This window comes from Musca domestica, unplaced genomic scaffold, assembly GCF_030504385.1.
Source record: "Musca domestica strain aabys unplaced genomic scaffold, Musca_domestica.polishedcontigs.V.1.1 12, whole genome shotgun sequence".
Lineage (NCBI taxonomy): Eukaryota > Metazoa > Arthropoda > Insecta > Diptera > Muscidae > Musca > Musca domestica.
This window is the reverse complement of record NW_026712155.1, coordinates 9,414,174-9,429,681: the sequence shown is the minus strand read 5'-3', so window position 1 is coordinate 9,429,681 and position 15,508 is coordinate 9,414,174. Positions and strand designations below refer to the sequence as shown.

Sequence of the window (15,508 nt, the reverse complement as noted above, 5' to 3'; positions counted from 1 at the left end):
TTTATTTATTAATTTAATTTATTTTTTTGCTTTTCTGTTTTCTTGGAAAACACAAATCTGAAAACACTTAAAATTATAAAAACCACAGAGATTCCACTGAGCACAACAGCTGCAATTAAAACACCCACCGTGTCAATGCTGTGCTTCTTGAAGAAATTCATTTTTTGGGCGGGAGACTGTAAATGTGGTGCTCCCCGATGGCGCAGAACATATTCCGTCCAAAATACAGCCAAGTCCAAAGGCTTTACAGGTTGATCATGATAAATTCTGGAAATTTCTTTGGCTTTCTTAAAATATTTGGCATTTCTCATCATTTCCAAAATAGTGTTTTCGAATTCCTCCTTGGGAAGTGTATAAAAATCCACTGACAAAGCAAAGCCGGCCCGTTTAGCTTTATTGATATTCATGGTTTGATCATAGAAAACCGGCAAGCCCAACATGGGTTTGCCATGATACACTGACTCCGAGGTACTGAGGAGGCCGCCGTGAGATATGAATAACTTTACTCGAGCATGGGCTAGCACATCAGGTTGTGGAAACCAGGGTTTGATGAACACATTAGCAGGTTTTCCTGGCAGATGGGTATTTTCAAATTTCCACAAAATTTTATAGGGCAGTTTGCGGAAGATATCATTTATCATTTGCAGGCGTTCGGGTGGGAAATCTTTGGATTTGACATTTGAACCCATGGAGAAATAGATTACATCCTCTTGGGAGGAATTCAAAAATTCTTGTATATCCTGTGGCAATGGGTTGGGTTTGTAGTGCAGCTGAAATCCACCCACCTCCACCATACTGGGCACATAAGGCCGGGGATAGCTAAGGGAGAAATGTTGATTCAACAACATCAGCGAAAAATTGGTTCTCAACTCCCACACATCTTCCTGGATGTGGGGCATGTATTTTGCCATTAATTGCCGCTGAAGAGGTATGGTAACCCAACGGACATGCAGCAGTTCCATTAATTGATAAATTGTATTCCACAGTCTTTCAGTGTACGACATGTGTTCCGTATAGCCAATTGTCACCAGGGGGGTATAGGAGAATGGTGACATATTACCCATTAGCTCATCAATTATGGGATCAGTTCCGAAAGAAGATATGCCAATCATGGGCGCTCCAAAATGCCTACCCAGGCTATACCAGGCATCTGTGTGCAACGTTTCCATTATCACCAAATCGAAATGTTCATTTTTGAGCAGATTTTGAACTTTCGGATTTTTCAAAACCGTTTCGGTGATGTTCATAAAAAATTCCGACAGAAATGTCATTTCACCCCATTTGTTGCGTTCCACTTGGGCGCCAGATATGACGTCTGAAAATAAAAATAATTATTAACTTCCTTTCTTCCTCTCTTTGCCTCTCTCTCTCTCTCTGCTCTCTCACCTGCATAGTTATCATGCACCTCCATTACAGTTATATCCCGAAAATTCTCCACTTTCTGTTTCTGTGGAAATGCATTGACCGATGTCACCTCATACCCCCTGGAGGCCAACATTTTCAAATACGGCTGCACCAAAATATATTGTGAAGGACCCGGAAATGGAAACAGGGCAAGGATTTTCACAGCTTCGGTTAGAGCATTTGAACTCAATAGAAAATATGTAAGAAGGTAAGGAAAATTTATTCCGAATTTCATTTCAAAAAAATTATTAATAATTTGATGTTATCCGGGCGATGTAATTTTCTAAACTGACCTAAGCAGCGGTTACTGCTATTATCTAAACCTAGGAAAGTAGGCAGAGTGAAATGATTGTTTTTTTTTTTTTTTTTTTTTTGGATGTGTGTTTGCTGTAATCACAAGTGATAATGTTGTTGTTGTAAAACGCCGGAAGAATTCTAAATATTAACACGCTAGGGTACGCTAGGAGTACAGATGCCGGAATAGACAGATAAACGTACGAAATGAAGGTATGGCTGAGAGTAAAGGAATTGACTGAATGACTGATTGAGTGATTGACTTAACGATTCATCAAAGCCTAGACGAATAGGGTGAAGATAGCATCTTTCAATTTTGGGCGAGGGTCCCTCTTGGTCCGAAGGGGTCAGAAAAGATGAAAGTATGTCTGAGAGTAAAAGAATTGACTGATTGAGTGACTGACTTAACGAATAGGGTGAAGATAGAATCTTTCAATTTTGGGCGAGGGTCCCTCTTGGTCCGAAGGGGTCAGATAAGACTGGGTTTTTGGAAATTCGTACCAGAACATGGGCGAAAAGTATTAAAAATTGCTAAATATGGTACCCTTTATATTTGAGGAATCAGTAGAGCTAGAACTCTTAAATTTGGAATGAGGGTGGCTGATGGAGTGAATGACAGATGTACCAAAGGGTTTTTGGAAATTCGAAATATAAGTGTACGAAAAATGAATGCTTAGAGCTAAAAAAAATGGAATGTAAATCAAGGTTCAGGATTGGAGTCGATGTAAGGAGGAAGTTTTGGAAGTGTGTACAGGGTTGCCGACGGACCCATCATTAAGCGTTTATACGAAAAATTTTCGACTAGTAAGGCTCTTTCTAATCCGAAGAGGCCATATAAAAGTCGACTAAGGCGATCGGCCGAGAATATCGCTGCCGTACGAGCCAGTGTTGAGAGGTCCCCAAGAACATCCCAAGAACGCCGTTCTCAGCAGTTGGGCATGGCTCGGTCCACTTTACAACGGATTATTCGCATTGATTTGCATTTGTTCCCGTACAAAATTCAATTGACGCAAAGAATGTTGCCTGCGGACAAGCCTCGTCGATTGGAATGGGCCCAAAAAAAAAACATGGGTCCGTCGAATATGGGCAACCCTGTACTCTTGTATACGAAAAGTACATAAGGGTACTAAATTTTAGTGCAATTTGAATTTTATGACGAACTGGAATCTTGAAATTAGAAATTAACATTACTGGCGGAGTATAGGATTGGGATATGGAGGAAGTTTTCGAAATCTGTACTTATGTACACCGAAAGTACTAAATTTGGTACAACTTCGATTTGTTTTGTAACTTTTGAATTTGGTTTCCCTGTCAGTGGTAGGTTTGTGATAAAGAGGTTGCTTGGGAAATTTGTACTACAAGTTCACAAAAAGTACTAAATAGTACTGTATTTGGTACAATTTGGTATTGGGTGAACAGATAGGACTTGAAATCTGGAATTTGGTATTAGGACCGCTGATCATATATATGGCCAGACATATGGAGGTGGTTTCGAAAACATTTACTATAATTGACTAAAAGTACTGAATTGTACTATATTTGGTATTGGGTGAAGATATAGAGATAAAATTCTGAAATTTGAATTTTAAATTATAGATGACTTGGCGGTGGTTTGGAAATGCGTCCTATAATTTTCCGAAAAGTACAAAATGGTACTAAATTTGGTATTGGATGAAGGAATAAATTTGGAATTCTCAAAATCGATATTGACGTCTCTTTTGGTACCTGGAATTGAGATATGGAGGTGGTTTGGAAATTTGCATTATAATTGAAAAAAAATCAAAAATCTAATATTGGGTGAAGGAACAGGGTTGAAATCCATAAATTTGATATATATGTCACTGTTAGTGTCTGTGTTTGATATATGAAGGTAGTTCTTGAAATGTGTACTATAATTGTTGGAAAAGTACAAAAGGTACTAATTTTAGTCTTGGTTGAAAATTTGTATTGGTTTCAAGGTTTTATGTATGGAGTCGGGGAAATTGTTTTGGACGAATATATGCAGTGGTTTTAAAAATTCCGTTCTCGGAAAATTTCAAAAATTAATAATTTTGAAGAATTTTGGGTGTAATTTTTCCTATTACTCCGATAAAGAAAAAAATTAAAACTTTGGAAGTCTGATTAAATTTTTTTGTCAAACTCAGAAAATTGTGCATTTCGAGTACTAAAAATTCGAACGAATATATAATTATACCCTAAGAGGATATATATCATTTGATACGGCCAAAACGTACTTCATCGAAATAATGGTTTTAGAACCTAGGTCTATTTCGACAAAATCCGTTTCAGTACATTTGCAATCGATCTAGCGATGTCTGTACGTCTGTCTGTCTGGTGTGCACGATAACTCTCGAAGGGAGTATCTGATTTGATCCAAACTTGGTACATTATAATATGGATATGGGCAATATTGGTTCACTCCTTTTGGTACCTTCCCGACAAAAGATCGAAATTTAAAAAATATATATTTTACTGCACAGAAGGAGAAACGATAATCCGATATTACTCCAACTTTGCAAACCGTAATATTGGCCTCAGTGCTAGGTCAGGTGCGAAAATATACAATATCGGTCCACTCCATCAACTACCTCCCCCAAAAAAAGGTCGAAATTTCGAATAGTTTTAACTCTCATAAAATGTGATGTAAGAGTCTGATTGTCTTCAAATTTCACACAGCCTAATTTTTTTTACTAGCACAAGGTCTGATGTTAAAATGGAATGTATCGGCCAACTTCTTCTGGTAGTTCCCACAAAAGGTCAAAATTTGGAGTATCCATGAAACTCATAAACGCAAAAAGAACAACCAATTCCATTCAGACTTAGTACATCTCAATATATCCATCAACACAAAATCTGTTATAAAGATGTTAGAGATCGATCCATTCCTTCTGATACCGATAGCATCCGATTCTCTTCATATTTCACATATCCCATTATTCCTACTAACACAAGATCGGCTGTGAAGATGGTATATATCACTTCACTCCTTCTCGTAACTCCCCCACAAAGACTTAAAAATTTGAATATCCATGAAGCTCATAAAACGCGAAATTAATATCCGATTGCATTCAGACCTGGTACATCTGAATATTTCCATCAATACAAGATCTGCTATAAATTTCGTAGATATCGGACCAATTTTTTCTGGTACCCCCGCGAACATTGGCTGAGGGTATACATCTGTCGGCGAAAACCGACTGATCATTTTTGACTTGTTATAAAACACTTAGGTCCGGAGCGATCTTGGTAAATAATAATAATAATAATAATAATAATAATAATAATAATAATAATAATAATAATAATAATAATAATAATAATAATAATAATAACAACTCTAATAAAATGTGATAATAATTTCCCATTTCCTCCTTAGCATGTCTCAATTAGACTGCATTAAATCTAAAATAAAACAAGTAAGCAAAGGCTACAGTCGAGCGGGGCCGACCGTTGAATACCCTACAACACTATAATAAACCATACAGTTTACATAGGCGAAATGCTCGACAGAATTCCACAAGATATTGTGACAAAAAATTAAAGAAAACCATCAGGTTTCGTTCTCTAATTTTCGAAAAATAACAACTTAAACTAATTTGCTCATTTCCAATTTATTGGTAGATGTTGCACGTAAATGGTCTTCCTAGATCTGGAACCAATATTTCCCAAAGACCTATAATCTCTCAGAAGTGGCAAAATATTAACATTTATTATTGGTTTTTGACTGAAACGCATCTATATGAGATACAGACATTTGACTATATTCTTCAACGTGAAGAATTCTCGTGAAATTTGTGAATTCTCCAAAAAGTCTCTGTAATGGACATTTTCGTATTTTGTCTACAAAAGTTGGCAAACTATTTAACACATATGAATATTTTTGGATGACCATTAGAAACTGCTTGGCTTTTGCAATGTGCGGTAACCCCCATTCAAATGTGCGTGAAGATCGGGCGATAATTACGACCTGCTGACAATTTTGCAGTTTTTTGGTCCATTTCAACCCCTAAATATATGGCGATCATCTCCAAAAAGAGTAGGCTTCTATTCTGACACTCATCTTATCCCCATGCAAAATTTCGTAAGGATCGGGCCATAAATGCGATCTGTATATGATATCCTGATATTCTAACTACTTAGTTTTGGTAGCTGTAGATATATTACCAAATGTTTAATTCAAAATGAAAATATGCCAAAAATATGACAAAATTGAAAAAAATATGAGAAAATTTTACAAAATCAATATTTTCATCTTTAGAGAGATATTTTTATGAGATTTTTTTAGACGCTTTTTCTTTCCTGCCAAGAGGCCATTCTGAATTAATGAGAACTGTTGAAATCAGTTCAGCCGTTCTCGACATATAAGAGATCTTTCAAGCATATCTTCTTTGATAGACATATATATCGCACATATTTTACTATATATCCAATTTGTTGGATGTTAACATGAATGTAAAGATCAGAAGTAACCTTGTCATGGCTTTGTGATTTCGCCGGGATTTAAAATATTCGCGGTTTTATGAAAAATTTTGAATTTTTTCAACAAAAACGATATGGCCTATTTTACCCGCTAAATATTATTCGATGACCACCCAAATTGGTAGGCTTCTTCCCCGCCCTAAACTCTATCAACATGCGAAATTCCGCGTCGATTGGTCTATAATTGCGACCTGTATAGCTACTGCAAAATCCGACATTTTTTCAGTATTTGGTCCATTTCAACCCCTAAACATTTGGCGATCATCTCCAAAAGAAATAGGGTTCTATTCTGACCCTAGCCCCACCTCCATTCTAAATTTCGTGAAGATCGGGCCATAATTGCGACCTGTAGAGTGATTACAAATTAACATGGACAGACGGACAGACGGACAGACGGACGGACGGACATACATAGCTAGATCGACTCAGCTCGGCGAGCTAGGAAGTTCCATATATACTTTCCTATGTGGGAAATCAATATTTCGTGGTGTTACATAATTTTTGGCCCAATCAAACTTATAATACCCCCAACACATAGTGTTGTAGGGTATAAAAAAATCCTAAAAATTCGAAATAATTTGCCATGACCCTTCAAACTTTTCGCATTGCATCATTTTGACTAACATCAAATCTAGCGAAAAGTTGGGAAATGTAGGTCAAACTTTTATGTCGGTATACCTGGACTTATCTGTCGGTATGCCTGCCAAATTTTAACTAGTGTCAACATTTATAAAATTTTCTGATAATATTTTCTAAATCTTTTAATTCGTTTTGGTTGCTTGTATTCAAGATAATCTACGTTAAACAACTTTATCTACAGCACGCATAAGTAAACAAAACGAACGTTGTTTGTTTGTCGGTTAGTAACGAACATGTGTGAAGATAATGACACGACCCCCAAAAAGATATGACAAACAGATCATTAAAAAAAAAAACTTTAATATGGGTAGGTAAACAGCCATGATATGGTTCTAATATCTATTTGGATAGGATTGAAGATAGGAGGTGATAGGTTGAAAATGGATGTAGATCATAGATAAATTCTATTTTATGTATATGCTAAATGTTACACATTTTTATCTCGTCCATTTTTTAAGCCATGGATGGACGATTTTTAACGATCATCGTATTAGGAATCGCTCATGGACGGTCTTTCATCAGCAGGTGGTCATTCTAATTTGCAGTTGTGTCTAGAAAGTAGGAATCGTAAAAGTCTCCTATAAAGAGAAGACATTATATGGGACAAAGACGATTGCAAAGGCTTCCGTAGACTAAATGCCTTTCGTAGAAGACCTATAGACACCTTCAGATGTCTTTTAAAAATAAAAATTGTGGCAGCTGATTATATTGCTTACAAGCATACAAAAGCGTGTTGGCGAGAAATTTCCAGAAAAAAAGTTATTCGTGATGGAATTCAAGCGTGATAGTGTGATTTCTTTATATTTGGCTGGAAAATCACAAGTGGCTATCGTTAGAGCATGCCAGCGTTTAAATGTGAATAAATATTTTGTGTCTCCCACCATCGCTCGTTACCGTGATACTGGTAGCGTAGCCCGACGTCCAGGAAGTGAACGGAAGAAAACAGCAACATCAGCAGAAATGGTTCGAAAAGTAAAGAAATTACTTGATCCAGGCCCGCGTCGCAGTGGCTGAAAAATGGCTCGTGAGCTGAACATATCGCAATTTGCCATTCGGCAAATATTGAAAAATGAGCTCGGGGTAAAGCCATTGAAATTCAAACAAGTAAAAAAGCTGTAATTTCGGCCGGGCCGAACTTTTAATACCCTCCACCATTTGGAACGAATTTGGCAATTCTCAAAAACAATAAAATCCGTTAAAACTTCTGTTAGAAGTTTAAATACCGAATGTAGATATTATATTAGGGTCTATCTATCTGTTTATAATGTAGCTAAAATCATCAAAATACGGAATATATGGAGGTACCATGGTGGTTATAAAACGTGGATCTGCACACACAGTTTTCTGTCATAGGCTGTAATATCCATTACGAACTTCAAATGCGCAATTTGAAACAATTCCGGCAAATAATGTCGCTAAAATCATCAAAATACCGAATATCGGGAGGTACCGTTATATGGAGGCTATATATGGACATGGACCTATATGGCCCATTTTCTGTCTTAAGCCGTAGCATCTGTTACGAACTTTAAATACTAATTTTGAAACAATTCCGATAAAACATGTCGCTAGAATCAACATAATACCGCATATCGGAAGATACCGTTATATGGGGGCTATTCGAAGACGTGGACCTACATGGCCCATTTTCAATACCAAAAGTCCTGCAGACATATTACACATTTGAGTAAAATTTCATGGGGTCTAAAATGTATATTTCGAGGTCTTACAAACGGAATGACAAACTTAATATACCCTCCATACTATGGTGGAGGCTATAAAAAGTGCAAGAACTTATATCGCAAAAGAAAGAAAATAAACTCAAAAGAGCTAAAGAGTTGCTTCGCTTGACCGTAAGTGGTGAACTGCGAATTTGGTTCTCTTCGATGAGAAAACGTTCGTTGTCCAGTAGTTTGTAAACAAACAAAATGATAGCGCTTGCCAAAGAGAACTTAAGCCTCAATCCGGCCATGGTGATGCTGCGGGCCGCCATAACAGCCGATGGTCGCTCTCCGCTCATATTAATCGACCGTGGCATCAGAATAAATACCGAATATTATCGCGAAAATATTCTGGAGGGTGTAGGCACGCACATGGGCACACAAATATTTTGGCTGCAGACCTTGGACATTCCAATAGGACTCAGCACCATCGCACTCAGCACGCGCCACCCAAGAATGGTTATAAAATGAGGTTCCTCGCTTCATTTCCAGCGCACAATGGCCACCAAAATCTCCGGATACGAATCCTTTGAACTATTGTGTCTGGAGTATTTTGGAAAGCAAGGTTGGCACTAAAAAAAATACCAAAGTGTCGATCACCTCAAGCAAGCGCTTCGCCGGGAATGGACCAAAATACCGCAGAGCAACATTCAGGCAGCGTGTGACGGTTTCATTGGCCGTTTGAAGGCCATAATTCATGGCAAAGATGACCAATTCGAACAAATCTAAACTTTTTTTAAAATTTGATGCTATTTCCGACATTTTTTGCTCTCATTCAATAAAATTTAAAAAATTAAGGGGCTTGACTTTGCTGCAGTTGTTTTATCTCACACTGTATTTCAAAATGTTCTCCCAACTCCCCCCTACATGGGTTAATAGCAATAGTAGCAGATAATTTATCTGCTACTATCTACATTCTGACATTTACGACCGTAGTATTTTTCAATTGCCTCAATAAACGGATTTCATTCGCATATAAAAAAAATTAGAAATGTTTACAAATATTTGCACGTTTATTTTGAATGGGCAGGGCAGACATTTCTGATTTTGTGCAGAGTCATGAAAAACAAAAAAAAAAAAAAATGTGAAAATAGTTTGTTTGTTTGATATGACCACTTATATTTCACATGTGAATGACGGGGCGAATAACAAAGATAGACCTCCTGAGGAGGGAATTTTATTCAACAAATTACATAATAGCATTTTTTGTAAGAAATCGGATGAAAGGCAGTAAACTTGGAGAGTTAATAGAGATAAGGAAATATAGTCTATTTTAGTCGATTTTAGAAATCAAATTTTAATTTGATAACATACATAGTTGCCTATAACTCGGATTGAGAATACAATGTATTTAAATGTCGTTTATTGAACGGAATGCTTTTTCATGTCCTTCCGGAATGCTTTTTCATGTCCTTCCATAATGTATACTTCTGGCAGAAAAACTTTTAAAGTTTGGCAATTGACAGAGGACCTTTAAATCTTATGGTATTCTAAAATCAACCCTCTTAGCAGATTTGTATAGAAAGTAGAAACCGTACTTAGAATCGTAGGTAAGTCTCCTATAGAAAGAAGATATTATAGAGGATGAAGACATTTTGAGGTCATCCAAAGGCTGAATGCCTTAGGTAATTATTCTAAATAGAATATCTTCAGAAGAAGTCTATAAAAGATCTCCTCTTCTATGAACGTATGCAATATACACAGAAAATCATTAAAAGCTCTCATGTGGAGAAAATGTCTTTGAAAGCTTTTTTATTGATCTTTAATAGCTCTTCTATAAACATTAGGCATTAAACAGCTTTCCTGTGGACATAACATAAAATATTTAGAATCTATTTTTAAATGCTCTTCTTTGGAAGAAACCCTTTAAAAGCTCTTCTACAGATCGAAGATCTTTAAAGGCTCTTCTATAAACATTTTCTATGTCTTCTGTATACAGATGATCAGTAAAGACTCTTCTATAGCTATAATATATTTAAAAGCTTTTGTTATAGGCAGAAAACCTTCAAAGACTCTTCTTCAGATAGAAGATATTCATAATATCTTCTGAAAATATAAAACATTTTAAATTTGGTTTATAAGTAGACGACGTTTAAATGCCCTGCAATAAACAGAAGAGCTTTAAAAGCTCTTTTATAGATATTTGATAAATAAATGCTCTTTTATTCACAAAATGCCTGTCAGGGGGACGTAGATAGACAGAAAACCATAAAAACCCCTTCTTCTTATGTCTTCAAGAGACATAATACCTTTCAAAGCTCATCTGTAGACTGAAAACTCTTAGAAGATACCTAAAAGCTTTTCCATAGACATGGGACTTTCAAAATCTTATCTATAGACATAAGATATTTAAAAGCTGTATTATTGACAGAAGATTTTCTATAGAAAAAGAGTTTAAAGCTCTTTTCTATTGACAAACTTTATCCACAGCCAGAATGCACGTAAAAGCTCTTCTATATACAAAACAACGAAAAAAGCTCTTCCATACACAGACGACCTTCAGAGCTTTTCTTTACACAGAAAACTTCTAAGAGCCCTTAAAAGCTCGTGTATAAAAGAAGACCTTTAAAAGCTCTTCTATAAAAATAAGATCAGTTCTCCTATTAACAGAAGATCATCAACACCTCTTTTCATATGCAGGTCTTCTTTAAAAAGGTATGCTTTTTATACCCTCCACCATAGTATGGAGGGTATATTAAGTTTGTCATTCCGTTTGTAACACCTCGAAATACACATTTTAGATCCCACAAAGTATATTTATTCTTGATCAGCATAAAATTCTATGTCGATTTAGCGATGCCCGTCCGTCTGTCCGCCTTTGTAAATCACCCTAGCTTCCGAACAAATTGAAGTATATTGATAAAATTTTGCTCAAATGTATATTATGTCTGCAGGACTTTTGGTATTGAAAATGGGCCATGTAGGACCACGGTTTGTTATAGCCCCCATATAACGATACCTCCCGATATTCGGTGTTTTGATGATCTTAGCAACATTATTAACCGAAATAGTTTCACATTTGATATTTGAAGTTCGTAATGGATACTACAGCCTAAGACAGAAAATTGTCTGTACAGGTCCACGTCTTCGCATAGCCCCCATATAACGTTACATCCCGATATTTGATATTTTGATTTTATCGACATTATAACCGATATTTTTTAAGTTTCGCATTTGAATATTTTAATGGCTCATGACAAATGTTACCTACACAGGTTCATGTCGTCGTATAGACCCTAATATAATAGCTAAATTCGGCATTTTTAATATTTTAACAGAATTTTTAACGGATTTTATTGTTTTTGAGAATTGCCAAATTTGTTCCAAATGGTGGAGGGTATTCAAAGTTCGTCCCGGCCAAATTTACAGCTTTTTTACTTTTTAATGCTCATATATCGAAGCTGGACATTTAAGAGGTATTTTAAGGAGGCAGATGCTCTTTGGAAGATATTCTTCAGATGTTTTCTATACCCTCCACCATTCTAAGAAGGGTTTATTAACTTTGTCATTCTGTTTATAACTCCTCGAAATACTCGTGATGTACCCTACAAAGTAAATATATTGTGGATCTAAGTCGATGTAGCGATCTCTGTCTTTCTGCCCGCCTGTCTGTATATCGGATATATAACACCCTCCATATTACAATTATTGGTATTTTGAAGGTCCCAGCCACATTTTCTAACTGCATTTTTCACTATTTTAAATGTTCTGGAGCTATGCTTGAAGAAACCCAAAATATTTGGAATTTTGAAGTAGATCGATTTGTCTATAACTAATTTATTTATTAATTTAAGTTTCGTCATGGTGGAGGAATAAAAAGTTGTGCCCAGTCATAATCAATTCAATATTTCACTTTTTTTAATTAACTAATTTTCAATTTATTTTTTCTTTAATAACTTGTTGACTTAAAACTATTTTCAATAACTTAGAGGCTAATATAACCAGTCCCACCACAAAACCAACCGCCACAACTATTAAAACTCCCACCGTGTCGATGCTGTGTTTCTGTAGAAAATTCATTTTCTGGGCCTGGTTTTGTAAATGCCTCGCCCCGTTGTGTCTTAGAACATATTCCGTCCAAAATATTGCCAAGTCCAGAGGCTTCATCGGTTGATCATGATATATGCGAGATGTTTCTTGGGCTTTTTGGAAATATTTGGCATTGCTCATCATTTCCCAAATGCTCGCCTCAAATTGTTCTCCGGATAAGCTGTAAAAATCTAGAGACAAAGCAAATCCCGCTTCCTTGGCTCGATTGATGTTCTTCATTTGATCGTAAAATACTGGTATGCCCAAAATGGGTTTGCCATGATATACAGCCTCGGAGGTGCTCAAAAGGCCACCATGTGATATAAAGAGTTTGACCCGAGGATGGGCCAAAATGTCGGGTTGTGGAAACCAGGGTTTAATGAAGACATTATCGGGTTTACCCGGCAATTGATCGGTTTCAAATTTCCACAAAATTTTGTAGGGCAGCTTTTTGAAAATATTTATGATCATTTGCAGACGTTCGGGTGGGAAATCTTTAGATTTCACATTTGAACCCATGGAGAAGTAGATTACATCTGCTGTGGAGGAGTTAATGAATTTCTCTATATCCCGTGGCAATGATTGGGGTTTGTGATACAGCTGCAGGCCACCCACCTCCACCATGTTGGGTACATATGGCCGGGGAAAGCTCAGCGAGAAATGTTGGTTGAGTAGAATCACAGAGAAATTTGTTCTCAACTCCCAGATATCTTCTTTGATGTGAGGCATATATTTGGCCAGTAACTCCCGGTGCCGTGGAATGTGGATCCATCGTATGTGGATCAAATCAAGTAGTTGATAAATTACGTTATGTATCCTCTGCAGGTAGGTCATGCGATCCGTATAGCCAATTGTCACCAAAGGGGTATAGGAAAAGGGTGACATATTTCCAATAAGCTCATCGATTACAGGATCTGTCCCGAAGGAAGATAGGCCAATCAGGGGGACATTAAAATGTCTGGCAAAGCTGTAGAGGGCATCGGTATAGACCGACTCCAAAATAACCAAATCGAAATGTTCATATTTCAGTAAATTCTGGACTTGTTCGTTTTTCATGACCCTTTCGACCAGGCGAGTCATATAATTCGATATAAATGACATTTCTTCCCATTTGCCAAGGTTCTGCTGGAATTCGGCAAGCATTACTGGAAAAAAATAAAATAAAATTTAATGAAAATACTTTTCGCAACTTCTATATTCGCTTCATAAGTGGCATAGATCAAGATACGAATTTATTGAGTTTTCACTCGAAAATTTCAGTCGAAATTTGCCCTGTTCCAGAACCTGAAGGAAAAAAGGTTTGTATTTTTTCGATATTATAAAGGGAAAATCGGTTATCGAAGTAAAATGTTTTACATTCCTGCAGTTCTGGAACAAAGCAAATTGTTGATATCTTGAATACTTTTTACACTCAGGACAAAAATTCTGAATTTTTAATAAAATTATACTTTTTTAACTATGTCCTCTTTTATTAGGTTAGGGATAAAAAAATAAACAAAAAATACCACACGAAATAAAAAATCCGAAAAATCCATTTTATTATCCTGTAGCCCAAAATTGTACTCCAAAGCTATTAAAACACTTGATCATACCTTCATAATCGTCATGCACCTCCATCACCGCCACATCGCGAAAATTTGTCACATTTTCCTTTTGCGGAAAGCCACTTATCGAAGTGACCTGATGTCCTCGTGCTGCCAACATTTTCAAATAAGGCTGCACCAAAATATAATGCGAAGGACTTGGTATAGGAAATATAGCCAAAATCCGCACACCATCCACCATGGGCCATAGGAGGAGTAGATTTATCAGAAATTTGTAACCCATTTTGCAAAACACGTTTGCGGAACAACTAATTATTTTCTCACGACATTTGTAGTATTTATAAACGCTGATTTATTCCCAGAGAATTCTCGTTGTGCTGATTGTAATCAAATCTAAATAGAATTGTACAAACATCTTATCTAAGTTATATGGGGGGGGTGGGCAGTGCTGCCCTTAACAAGAAATTGGTTAAAATGTCTGGTGACTGTTTTTTTTTTATTTTATGGCAGCGCAGAATCAGTATTTGTAGTAGTTGGAATGATTTGCAAAATATTGAAGACGCAACAAACGTGAGATGCACTGACGGCCACAAAAATCTGTCAAGGGTAAACAAACGTTATTAAGGTGTATTCAATTATTAATAAATTTTAGGAACTGACACACTCAAGTAATTACATCAAATAAAATTTTAGCACCTGAAAGCACCTAAGTATGAAGCAAATATAAGCATGTCCAAAATTTCGAACAAACTTTGATTTTTATACCCTCCACCATGGTATGGAGGGTATATTAAGTTTGTCATTCCGTTGGTAAGACCTCAAAATATACATATTAGACCCAACAAAGTATATATATTCTTGATCAGCAATAAAATTCTATGTCGCTTTAACGATGTCCGTCCGTCTGTGGAAATCACTCTAGCTTCCGAACGAAATGAAGTAAGTTGATAAAAAATTACTCAAATATGTTTCATGTCTGCAGGACTTTTGGTATTGAAAATGGGCCATGTAGGTCAACGCCTTCCTATAGCCCCCACATAAGGGTACCTCCCGATATTCGGTATTTTGATGATTTTAGCGACATTATGTACCGGAATTGTTTCAAAATTGATATTTGAAATTCGTAACGGATACTACAGCCTAGGACAGAAAATTGTCTGTGCATGTCCACGTCTTTGTATAGCCCCCATATAAGGGTACATCCCGATATTCGGTATTTTGATGATTTTAGCGAAATTATTCACCGAAATTGTTTCAAACTTGGTATTTGAAATTCGTAACGGATACTACAGCCTTAGACAGAAAACTGTCTGTGCAGGTCCACGTCTTTGTATAGCCCCCATATAAGGGTACCTCCCGATATTCGGTATTTTGATGATTTTAGCGACATTACTCACC

General features: G+C 36.5%; 2 protein-coding genes across 2 annotated transcripts; both read right to left on the bottom strand.

The window, feature by feature from the left end:
* Positions 1-1,707, bottom strand: LOC101893291 (UDP-glucosyltransferase 2-like). The gene is made up of 2 exons (XM_011292528.3): positions 1,387-1,707; positions 1-1,315 (listed from the first exon to the last, which is right to left on the bottom strand). The coding sequence occupies exons 1-2, from the start codon at positions 1,637-1,639 to the stop codon at positions 9-11; spliced, it is 1,560 nt and encodes a 519-aa protein (XP_011290830.2). The 5' UTR covers positions 1,640-1,707; the 3' UTR covers positions 1-8.
* Positions 1,708-12,396: 10,689 nt separating this feature from the next.
* Positions 12,397-14,556, bottom strand: LOC101893458 (UDP-glycosyltransferase UGT5-like). Its single transcript, XM_059132288.1, has 2 exons — positions 14,159-14,556; positions 12,397-13,711 (listed from the first exon to the last, which is right to left on the bottom strand). Exons 1-2 carry the CDS (start codon positions 14,391-14,393, stop codon positions 12,411-12,413), a joined length of 1,536 nt encoding a protein of 511 aa, XP_058988271.1. The 5' UTR covers positions 14,394-14,556; the 3' UTR covers positions 12,397-12,410.
* Between the last annotated feature and the right edge of the window lie 952 nt (positions 14,557-15,508).